Source organism: Carcharodon carcharias, chromosome 19 (assembly GCF_017639515.1).
Source record: "Carcharodon carcharias isolate sCarCar2 chromosome 19, sCarCar2.pri, whole genome shotgun sequence".
In the NCBI taxonomy this organism is placed as follows: Eukaryota; Metazoa; Chordata; class Chondrichthyes; order Lamniformes; family Lamnidae; genus Carcharodon; species Carcharodon carcharias.
In genome coordinates this window covers 34,434,538-34,446,645 of record NC_054485.1, presented here as the reverse complement: position 1 = coordinate 34,446,645, position 12,108 = coordinate 34,434,538, and the positions used below count along the sequence as shown (strand labels likewise).

Genomic DNA, 12,108 nt, shown 5'->3' with positions numbered 1-12,108 from the left:
GACTGAATATTGAATTCAACAACTTTAGGTCGTGAGTCCCCTCCCCCATCCCCACCCCCTTTCTGTTTCCCCCTTCTTTTTTTTCCCAATAAATTATAAAGATTTTCCTTTTCCCACCTATTTCCATTATATAAAATAAAAAAAAACCCACTAGAGCTATACCTTGAGTGCCCTACCATCCATTCTTAATTAGCACATTCGTTTAGATAATATCACCAACTTTAACTTTAACACCTATGTGTTCTATTGTACTATTGTTGTTGACATCTTTTGATGATCTGCTTCTATCACTGCTTGTTTGTCGCTACAACCACACCAACCCCCTTCACCTCTCTGTCTCTCTATCTCTCCGCCCCCCACACACACACCTCAAACCAGCTTATATTTCAGCTCTTTCCTGGACTCGAACTCAAGTTCTGTCGAAGGGTCATGAGGACTCGAAACGTCAGCTCTTTTCTTCTCCGCCGATGCTGCCAGACCTGCTGAGTTTTTCCAGGTAATTCTGTTTTTGTTTTGGATTTCCAGCATCCGCAGTTTTTTTGTTTTTTACTAACACACACTACTTTGTTCTACAATTGCATTGTTATTATTGTGTTTGCTACAAAAAATTTCCCTAGCAGCTCTCCCCCTCCCGCCTCTAAATTTTATGTTGTAGGGTCTTATCCTAGAGCATTCCTATAATGGAAATGTTAGCTTAAAGTGAATGTTTTAATCTGTCATTGATTCAATCCTCATTTATTTGCAAAATTAAAAGTTCATGGCTTGTAAAGTGATTTTAGGATGCGCATAGTCCTTAACCAGCCGTACTTCTGGTTTATTAGCACATGTAATTACACCAGATTATCTCTCTTGACTCATTAGCAATATAGCTCTGAGCATCTGGAAGAATTAACTCCTAAAGCTGTCTATTCACACTGCACTGAAGGGTGAAAACACAGCTACAACAGTGAGTGCCAGTTCTGCCTCCTCATCCTCATTATTTTTAACAGTTATTGCCTCCAATTGGGCTTCTAAGTATGTTTTAAAAGCACACCAAATAAAAATCAGCAGAGGTGTCAACCACATAACCCTGTGCTTTTTTAAAAAAAGTTTTAGCTTTCTTTCACCTCATTTTTAAAATCACTATGGTAGATACGAGTAGCAAAACAACCAAACAGGATTTTGCTTTGTGGTTTAACCACGCATCCCTAGCCACTAACCTATTTGTTTTGGCCAGTGCTAGAGGGAGGAGCAAAGGTTATGTCTGTACCCTGCTGCATAATTATCATAAGTTTGCCATTATCCTGGCAGAGATTTTGTATTTAATTCATTTGAAGACGAAAAAAACCCACCAAAAATTATGGTGAATTTATACAAGTGCTACAAATTCACCGTTACTATGGCATATTTAAAAAGGTATTACTTCTTTCCTTTCTCTTTCTCACTCCACACCCCGTATCTGGTTCATAGAAAGAAAAGACAGACTGCTGTTTGATGGCTGCCAGTGCAATTCTGAAACTATCCACAAGGAGGTGCACTGCAATGGCCCTACAAAATAGTTCCTCTGAACTTACCTCCCAGATTTGAGTGAATTGACTATGCTCCTTCTGGAGGCGCAGCTGAGACCAGGAGCTTATTATGTAAGATCTTGCAGCCTTTATAGTATAATGGAGTATGTTAGACTAAGTCCCATAAAGGATTAACTGTAATAGTCTGTGGTGTCATAGAAGGAAGTGATATACACTTATGTGGTCTGAGAGAGTCTAGGGGGAAAGCAGCATTGAAAGAAGCTAGTGTAAAGGAGTGTTCTCATAAATGTGTTGCAATAGTTAGAGTATTTGCAACTAACAGTCTTCAAGAGTTATTGAAACTACTCCAACCCAACAACACAATAATATAGCCTGCTTCTGCAAGGCACGGTTTGTAGATGGCCCCATTTTGCTGTTATGAATCCCAATTTTATATATTTTCATGGCCATATGTTAGCAGAAAGTTCTGGCAAATGATATTAACTCTGCAGAAGTTAATTATATGCTGATGCTATGAGCATCAATTATAGTAATAGAGAACAAATGCAGGTCAGTGAGGGAAGGAAACTCAACCAACCATTTTACAGTGCCACAGCAGCACGCCCCCTTGTGGTTTCAGAGTTGCATAGACAGCCAACTAGCAGAAATCTGCCTACTCATTCTATGAGTCACGAATGGAGTGTAGTTTACATTGATAAAGAGAGAAAGAAAAACATTAAGATAATAAAGAAATGCTACTTTTTATATAAAAATCTATCCAAATGTTATTTAATGTAGCAGTTATGTAAAACTGGTCAATTTACTGGTTGTTTATTGCTTTTTGTTAAGCTCCAGGACGCAGTCTAGACCCTGACTCTATTGGGCTGGTAGGACGACAAGGGGCCCGTTCAAAGCAGCCATTTATGGTGACCTTTTTCAAAGCGAGTCAGGCACCTGTTCGTACCACACGGGCTACAAAACCGCGCAGAGGTCGTAAGAAACACAACCAACTACAGGAATCCTGTGACAGACTGCCTAGCACATCAGGTAACACAATGAACATGCGTGTATTGTAAAAATTATGTCCAGACTAAATTTGAGCTAAACCACAAATCAAATTTATTATCTTAATTCTCTCTTATGTTATGAAAGACATACTTATCTAATAACTTCTAACAAAGTTGAGTTAGAATAAATTTTACAATTGTAAAATAGTTTATTTTTGATTTAGATATTGTCACAGTCCTCAAAGGACTATATTTTGATCTTAATTACTGATAAGTGGATAAGTAATGTAGAGTAGTTAAAGATTTTGTAGCATGCTGGGAAAGAGAACAAGGAGCAACAAACCCGGAGAAGGGGTACATTATAAAGAGAAATTAAAAACCTTAAAATGCTAACTTTAAATAAAGTCATGTATTGTGAGAAATCTTATGGGAGACATAGGACAAAATTTCATGTCCCCCAGAGGTGTGTGGAGGTGGTGGGTGGGGCGGGGGGGGTGGGTGGGTTGTCATTTAATTGTGTGAGAGGGTGATTGGTGGGGATCCTGCTGCCCTCTCACCTCGTGGATGGTCTTCCCACCCAGATGCCAACTAAGGTCCTTATAAGAGCCTCATCCTGCTGCCACTGGTATTCATCCAGAGGTGGGCTGGGCAGTCACCACATAGGAAGCTGGAAAAGCAAACCAGGTTTCTTTGCAGGGTCCTGTTCAAAGGCATTCAGTGCCTGACCAAGGGATCCAGCAATCGGAAAAGGGTGAGGCCAGAAATCCATGCCCTGCCCTTGCCTCCTCCCTCCCATGACTCCAACCCACAACCCCAAACCACCTTCACATGTTCGGTCTGGGGGTCCCTGATGGATCCCAGGCCCCTGGTGGGTACAGCTGCCACCGCTCCGGGTGGCACTGACGGCAATGGAGAGCTGCCGATCTCTGATTGGCTGGCAGCACTTGGAGGTGGGATTTCTACCTCTGGGGTCCTTGATCCAAGAACCCCCATTACCTGGATTAAATTCTGCCCATAGTGTGTACTCCATCTCCACCCAAGCAAAGAATCTCCTGTGAGGTTTCACCTAGATCTGGCACTTGTTTCCACATTGTTAATTTAAACTCAAAGGCAAGTAAGTTGGTTACCACAATAAAATTTATCTTTTTTTTAAACTTATACACGTTAAGCAGCCCGTAATTCTGGAGATCACAGGCGAGTGTGCAAGAGACATGATCTGTACGTCAGCTTTCGAGATCTTGGCTGGCAGGTAAGGTGATTCTTGTTAAATGTTCAGAATGTGTGTTTAGGTGTTCTTACTCTGCACACTTAGAGAATTGATTATTGTAGACCTTTCATTTCTAAAAGGTGCTATTTTTAGTTGCTTTACTGATTTGCTTTTTATTAACTATTGCAGATCATAAATTTTTGATATCGCCAATGATTTTTAACTAAAAAGCCACTACTTCCTTTAATATCATCAGGTATATTTCCTGTTTAGAAATAAGCATTAAAGTTCATCCATTTCTTTTAGTGGCTAGCACCTGTCCATCACGTATATCAGGGAGCTCTGCTGTTGAATTTTGCTACGATTCAATACAGGGATTAGATAAAGAAGTCATCAACTATCTAACAGCTGGAATCACCAGATTATCCCAAAATCCACAATGTGTCAGGACATTGCTGTCATTGACATGAATTTAAACCATCTTGTATCTACCAAATATCACTAGTTTTCTCTCAAACTGCCAGACCTGCTAACATTAACAAATTTGGGAAAACACATCCAATTTTGGTCACAGAAAATTGTTCATTATTTAAGGGGCCATTATTTCCCTCTTGGGGAGTTTCTGAGCAATCTAACTAAATGGCTCCTTTTGAAATGTCCACTGAAAGCTCAACATCTTGGGTGTTGGCAGTAATTAGTGCTATGATGCACTTTTCATTTCTTAATTCAAGTTCTAATGTTTCTGGACAAGATATCATCAAGAATACAATGATATCTTGTGCCTTTTCTCTTTACAAACATGGTAAAACATCTGAAAACATCCTGATAAGATGTAAGGAGTGAGGAAAAGCCAGCCAGTTCATTCTGTCACCCAAGCTGTATTTCAGGATCTAATCTGTGCTTATTCAATCCCCATATCTTCACCAGCGACACTAACCCTTTTTGATTCAGCACAAAATGTGAACACCTTGTTGGAATAACTAAGACCTCTATACAGGAAACATTTAGTATAACCAACCCTCCCACCTCTCTTCTGGCCTAAATCCACGTTTTTATGGATTATATTAGATTAATACTTGGCATCATGATCAGAAGACAGCACAAAAATATGCTTCATTAGTTCATTAAACCTTTCAAAGTGAAATCAAAGGAATCATAATACAAAATTACACCACATTATTTGTCCATAATTATAAATCTTATGGGTAATGTATACCAGCCTCTTACACCAGAGCAGACATAAAACTCCTGGTGACAGTGAAAACATTTTCAGCTTTCAAAATGCCGATTTATTTTGTTTCAAGTAACATCTGAAAAAATAATTCTGTAAAGAATGACAATATATAATAAAACCAAAATGGATAAATGTGCAAAGGCATGGAAAATTTCTTAATTCAGAGTACCTTCAGAATAAAATTAACCTTTGGCATGCTGTGCACTAGTATTATTGCTCAATTCCATCCCTTTACTGTGCACAGCCAAAGTCTACACAAATTTGCTACTGGGATTATCAGAGTGTCTACATGAAAGTGTCTCTTAAGTACAGCTGTACCTCCTTAATATGTCTTTTAAAGAAATAAGACCGGAAGTGATGATTAAGCAAAGTTTTAAAAAACATAAAATTCAAAATAAAGAGGAAAGTAAACAACAGAATGAAAATATGAATGGCAAAGGCATTGGAGAAAAGGAGATGAGGGGTGCACATACCTTATTTAGTGGTTAAAAACTTGACTTTTAATCTTAATGGTTCATTAAATATTAGTAAGGTTTATTGGCAGTAACAAGGTTATCAGAAATGGCAGGGCTGCTCCAACCTCGCGAGTACACATTCTGTGCTATGTGGAAACTCCAGGACACTTCCCGTGTCCTGGATAACCATTTGTGCAGGAAGTGTCGTTAGTTGCAGCAGCTTGAGCTCCGGGTTTCAGGATTTGAGCAGCAGCTGGTGTCACTGTGGCATATCCATGAGCTTGAGAGCTATGTGGATAGCACATTTATAGATGTAGTCATCTCACAGTTTAAGAGTATGCAAGGAGAGAGGAAATGGGTGACCACCAGGCAGTCAAAAAGAAACAGGCAGGTAGTGCAGGAGTCCCCTGAGTGCATTCCACTCTCTAACCAATATTCAGTTCTGTATAATGATGAAAACGATGGTTCACCTGGTAGTGCAGCCAGTGCCAAGTCCATGGCATCACGGGTGGCTCAGCTGTACAGGGTTTGGGGGGGGCTGGGCACAAGGAAGACCGGAAGAGCAATACTGATAGGCGATTTGAAATGTATCTGGATTACTCCCAGTACCAGCACATGTGAGTATGGATAAAAAAGGATAAAGCTGATGAATATATGGCTGGAAAGATAGTGCAGGAAGGAGGGCTTTAGATTCTTGGGATATTGGGACCAGCTCTCCGGGAGATAGGACCTGTACAGGCTGCATGGGTTGCATCTAAATAGATTTGTGACTGAGTTCCTTGTGGGGCGTTTTGCTAGAGCAAAAGGGAGGGGTTAAGCAAACTTGGTAGGGATGCGAGAACTAGAAGATAATATCAATGAGGAATACAATGGTGCATAATATGCTGGAACATAACTTCTTTTTCCAGTATTAATAGATGGGTTAAGGAAGAAAATAATAAAGTCTAAATCAGGATCACAGTGCATGTATGTGAATGCACAGAGTATGGTTAATAAGATTGGTGAGTTAAAGGCACAGCTTGGCATGTGGAAATATGTTGTGGCTATAACAGGCTCAAAGAAGGGGAGGACTGGGTGTTAAATATTCCTGGATCCAAGGTGTACAAGAAAGATAGGAAAGGAAGAAAAAGGGGCAGTGGAGAGTGGGGAGGGGGGGTGGTGGGGTGCAGTATTGATTGAGAGTATTGCAGTGCTGGAGAAAGAGGATGTCCCAGAGGGGCCTAGGACAGAATTTACCTGGATAGAGCTAAGAAACAAAAAAGGTGTGATTACATTCCTTGGTATAGTCTATAGGATGTAGAGGAACAAATTTGCAAGGAAATTACAGAGAGATGCAAAAATTATAGAGTAGGTATAACGGTGGGGAGGGGGGGCTTTAATTGCTTAAATATAGACTGGGATAATAGTAGTGTAAAGGGCAGAGAGGGGCCTGAGTTTTTAGGTCGGCGGACAGAGTGATCAGCTGGACCAGGAGTGACCGGGAAACAGACCGCCAACCGCGATCGGACCCCGACCACAATTTCATGCTGGCTAGCCAATTAACAGCCAGCCAGCGCGAAACGTGCACTGAGATGCTCAGTGATGCCAGGGGTAGGGGCAGGAAGAGGGCAGGTGCTGACATCTGCCCAGACGCGGGCGAACGCCGACAGAAAGCTCCCTGAAGGCAGAAAGGTGCCTCAAGGAGTCGAATACCTGAAAAGCATGAAATAAAGATTGTAAAATCAGGGAAAAAAATGTGCAAGCATCACAATCAGTCACCTGAGCATATACGTTATAAAAATGCTGTCCATAGATTTTTATTTTGCTTTCATTTAATAACAGAAACCTCTTCCCACCTGTGATGAGGCTTGAAGAAAAATGCAAAGCCCGCCTGGCCAATTCTCCCGTCCGCCAACCATGAGGTTGGATGGGCAATGTAAAATTAAAGACAATTGCAACTTTAATTACTTTAATTGGCCTCTTAATTGTCGGTGGGCGCGTTTTCCACTTCTGCGTGCGCCTGCCAAACGAAATAACACACAAATGTGGGACGCTAGCCCAACGTCATCTTGCTCAATTTCGTGTCCGATTGGGCCGGGCATGCGCCGGCCCAGCAACCTAAAAATCCTGCCCCTGGACTGTGTTCAGGAAAATCTTATACAGCAGTATGTTTCTAGTCCATGAGAAAGGAGGCACTGCTGGGCCTGGTTCTTGGGGATGAGGTGAGCCAAGTGAATCAAGTGTCAGCAGGACATTTAGGGGACAGCAATCATTGTGTCATAAGGTTTTTCTGACTCTGGAAAAGGACACAGAGCCATCGAGAGTAAAAATAATTAACGGGGGGGTGGGGGAAGCCAACTTCAATGGGGTAAGAATGGATCTGGGCCAAATAAATTGGAGTCAAAGTTTGGTAGAAAAAACAATAGCTGAACAGTGGGCTACCTTCAAAGACACGGCCAAGGTGTATTCCCACAATGGGGAAAGGTTGTGCAAACAAATCCAGAGCTCCACGGATGACAAAAAAGACAGAAATTAAGATAAGGAAGAAAAAGTGCACTTATGATGTCAGGTAGGCAATACAATTGAGAACCAGGGTGAATATAGAAGGTATAGAGGGGAGGTGAAAATGCAAATAAGTAAAGAGGGAGTATGAAAAGAGACTGGAAGCCAACATAAAAGGGAATCTCAAAGTCTTCTTTCGGCACAAAAATAGTGAAGGGGTGGTAAAAGGAGGAGTAGGGCCATTTAGGGACAAAAAGGGGATTTACACATGGAGGCAGAGGGCATAGCTGAGGTATTAAATGAATATTTTGCTTGTGTCTTTACCAAGGAAAATGATTCTACCTTGGTCATGGTGAAAGGAAGTTATTCAGACACTAGAATGATTTAAAATTGATAAGGAGAAGGTATTGTATAAGTTATCTTTACTTAAAGTTGATAAGGCACCAGGACTGGATGAGATGCATCCAAGGATACTAAGGAAAGGGAGAGTGGAAATTGCAGAGGCACTAGCAATAATTTTTCAGTCTTCCTTAGACTCAGGGGTGGTGTCAGAGGACTGGAGAACTGCAAACGTTACACCTTGTTCAAGAAAGGGTGTAAAGATAAGCCCAGCATCTAAATTTGTTGGTGGGGAAACTGCTGGAAACAATAATTCAGGACTAAATTAATAGCCACATGCATGAATGCTGGTTAATTAAGGAAAGCCAGCATGGATTTGTTAAGGGAAAATAGTGTTTAACTCACTTGCTAGTGTTTTTTGAAGAGGTAGCAGTGAGGGTTGATGAGAGCGATGCTGTTGATGTCATGTACGTGGACTGCCAAAGGCATTTGATACAGCACTGTACAACAGACTTGTGAGAAAAGTTAGAGCTCGTGGAATAACAGGGAAAGTAGCAACATGGGCCTGAATCTTGTGGTCAGCATGCGGGGGCCGGCCCTGCTCGCCGATGTGTAAAATGACGCGTGGTGACATCAGCCGTGTGTCCCGACATCACCATGTGTCACTCTGATCCTCAGTTCGGCGGGCGTGCAGCGGAGTCGGCTGCGCACCCACCGAACTGTCAAAGGCCTATTAAGGCCATTAATTAACTAATTTAACTGATTCTCATGGCTGCCCATCCAACCTTAAGGTTGGCAGGGGGAGCAGGCGAAGACCCCAGGCAGCCTTTGCATTTTTCATGAAATTTCATTCACGGGCGGGATGAGGTTTCATGAAGTGTTTATTAATTAAATAAAACTTTTTATTAAAATTCATTGACATGTTCCAGCTCATGTGACACTGTCACATGAGGGGACATGTCTGAATAATTCTTTCTATTTTTGTTGAAGTTTTCATGAAGAAAATAACCTCCCTGAGGCAGCTTCGTGCCTCAGGGGGATTTCTGCACTCTTTCATGCACATGCGCGCAAGAGCACAGGCCCCGGCTCTCCCTCCTCCCCCTGCCTGCACAGGGAGCACTCAGCGCTTCTGGATGCACGTCGCGCTGGGCAGGTCATAATTGGCCCGCTCACGTAAAATGGTGGCGCGCAGCCAGTCGCAGGCAGCGATTGGCTACGCGCCCGCTCTTGCCCAGCCCGCCTAACAGGGAAAAAATTCTCCCCATGGATGCAAAATTGGCTGAATGACAGAAAACAGAGAGAAGTGTTTAATGGATGTTTTTCAGGCTGGTAGAAGGTTTGTAAAATTTGTGGATGATATGAAACTTGGAAACATTGTGAATGGTGAGCAGGATACCGCAGAACTTCAAAAGGACATAGACAAGTTGGTGGAATGGGCAGACATGTGGCAGATGTAGTTCAATTTAGAGAAATGTGAAGTGATTTGTTTTGGTAGGAAGAACATGGAGAGACAATATAAAATAAAGGGTACAACTCTAAAAGAGGTGAAGGAACAGACGTAGCTGGATGTATATGTGCATAAATCATTGGAGGTGACAGGACAGGTTGAGAGCATGGTTAAAAAAGCCTACAGTATGCTAGGCTTTATTAATAGGGGCGTAGAATACAAAAGCAAGGAGATTATGTTGAACTTGTACAAGGCACTAGTTCGGCCTCTGCCGAGTACTGCATCCAGTTCTAGGTGCCTTACTTTATGAAAGATGTGAAGGCACTGGAGAGAGTGCAGAAAAGATGCAAGGGAATGGGTCCTGTGATGAGGAACTTTAGTTATGAAGAGAAGTTGGGACTGTTACACTTGGAGAAAAAATGACTGAGGGGGGATTTGATAGAGGTATACAATATCATGAGGAGTCTGGACAGAGTAGATAGGAAGAAATTGTTCCCACTTGTGAAAGGATCAAGAACAAGAGGGCACAGATTTAAGGTAATTTGCAAAAGAAGCAAAAATGAAGTGAAAAAAAACTTTTCCGTGCAGCGTTTGGTTAAGGTCTGGAATACGCTGCCTGAGAGTGTGGTGGAGGCAAGTTCACTTGATGCATTCAGAAGGAATTAGACCGTTATTTGAAAAGGAACAATGTAGCAGGGTAATGCGGAGAAGGTAAGAGAATGACACAAGATGAAATGCTTATTCAGAGAGCCAGGGCAGACACAATGGATCGAATGGCCTCCTGCACTGTAAAAATTCTGTGAGTAAGCCATCCAGCCCATCAAGCCTGCTTCACCATAAGATTATGGCTGATCTGATTGTGGCCTTCCACTTTTCTGCCCGTGCCCTAAAACTTTTGGCCCCCTTGTAAATCAAAAATCTGTCTAATCCGGCCTTGAATAAATTCAATAATTCTACCCTCCACTGCTTTCTGGGGAAGAGAATTCCAAATGGCCTTTTGAGTGAAGAAAGTCCTCTGCAGCTCCATATTAATTGGGAGACACATTATTTTTAAACTGTGCTGCCTAGCCCTAGGTTCCCCCACAAGAGGAATCAATCTCTCAGCATCTACCCTGTCAAGCCTCTTCAGAATCTTATGTTTCAATAAGATAGAATCATAGAGGTCTACAGCACAGAAAAAGGCCCATCGGTTCTGCGCCAGTCAAACAAGTACCTAACTATTCTAATCCATTTTCCAGCACTAGGCCCATAGTCTTGTATGCCATGGCATCACAAGCGCACATCCAAAAAGTTCTTGAATGTTTGAGGGTTTCCGCCTCTACCACCCTTTCAGGCAGTGAGTTCCAGATTCCCACCACTCTCTGGGTGAAAAAATTCTTCCTCACATCCCCTCTAAACCTCCTGCCCCTTACCTTAAATCTATGCCCCCTGGTTATTGATCCCTCCACCAGGGGGAAAAGTTCTTCCCTGTCTACCCTATCTATGCCCCTCTTAATTTTATATACCTCACTCATGCCCCCCTCAATCTCCTATTCTCCAAGGAAAATAACCCCAGTCTACCTAATCTCTCCTCATAACTAAAACTCTCCAGTCCAGGCAACATCCTGGTAAATCTCTGCACTCTCTCTAGTGCAATCACATCCTTCCTATAATGTGGATTCCAGAACTGCACGCAATACTCTAGCTGTGGCCTAACCAGCGTTTTATACAGTTCCAGCATAACCTCCCTATTTTTATATTCCATACCTCAGCTAATAAAGACAAGTATCCCATGTGCCTTCTTAACCACCTTATCTACCTGTCCCGCTACCTTAAGGGACTGGTGGACATGTACACCAATGTTCCTCTGATCCTTGGTACTTCCCAGGGTCCTAATGTTCATCGTGTATTCCCGTGCCTTGTCTGTCCTGCCCAAGCGCATCACCTCACACTTATCCGGATTAAATTCCATTTGCCACTGATCAGCCCATCTGACCAGCCCGTCTATATCTTCCTGTAATCGAAGGCTATCATCCTCACTATTTACCACCCCACCAATTTTCATGTCATCTGTGAACTTACTGATCAACCCTTCTACATTCAAGTCTAAATCGTTTATATATACCACAAACAGCAAGAGACCCAACACCGATCCTTGTGGAACCCCACTGGATGCAGGCACCCAGTCACAAAAGCACTTCTCAACCATCACCCTCTGCTTCATGCCACTCAGCCAATTCTGGAACCAATTTGCCAAATTGCCTTTGATCCCATGGGCTTTTACCTTCGTTATCAGTCTCCCATGCGGGACCTTATCAAAAGCCTTGCTTAAGTCCAAGTAGACAACATGAAATGCATTGCCCTTATCTACACACCTAGTCACCTCTTTGAAAAATTCAATCAAATTGGTCAGACATGACCTCCCTTCACAAAACCATGCTGATTGTCCTTGATTAATCCCTGCCTCTCCAA

At 42.3% G+C, this 12,108-nt stretch overlaps 1 protein-coding gene across 2 annotated transcripts in view; it reads left to right on the top strand.

Annotated features, from left to right (window-relative positions):
- The window catches only part of LOC121291420 (bone morphogenetic protein 7-like), an 80,088-nt gene that overhangs the window by 58,846 nt on the left and 9,134 nt on the right, over nucleotides 1-12,108 (top strand). Inside the window, exons 4-5 of one of the 2 annotated variants that reach the window (XM_041212575.1) lie at nucleotides 2,337-2,534; nucleotides 3,667-3,743. In XM_041212575.1, coding sequence (XP_041068509.1) covers nucleotides 2,337-2,534; nucleotides 3,667-3,743 — 275 coding nt within the window. Of the gene's footprint in view, nucleotides 1-2,336; nucleotides 2,535-3,663; nucleotides 3,744-12,108 lie in introns of both variants that reach the window. The other variant, XM_041212574.1, reaches the window with a different exon arrangement.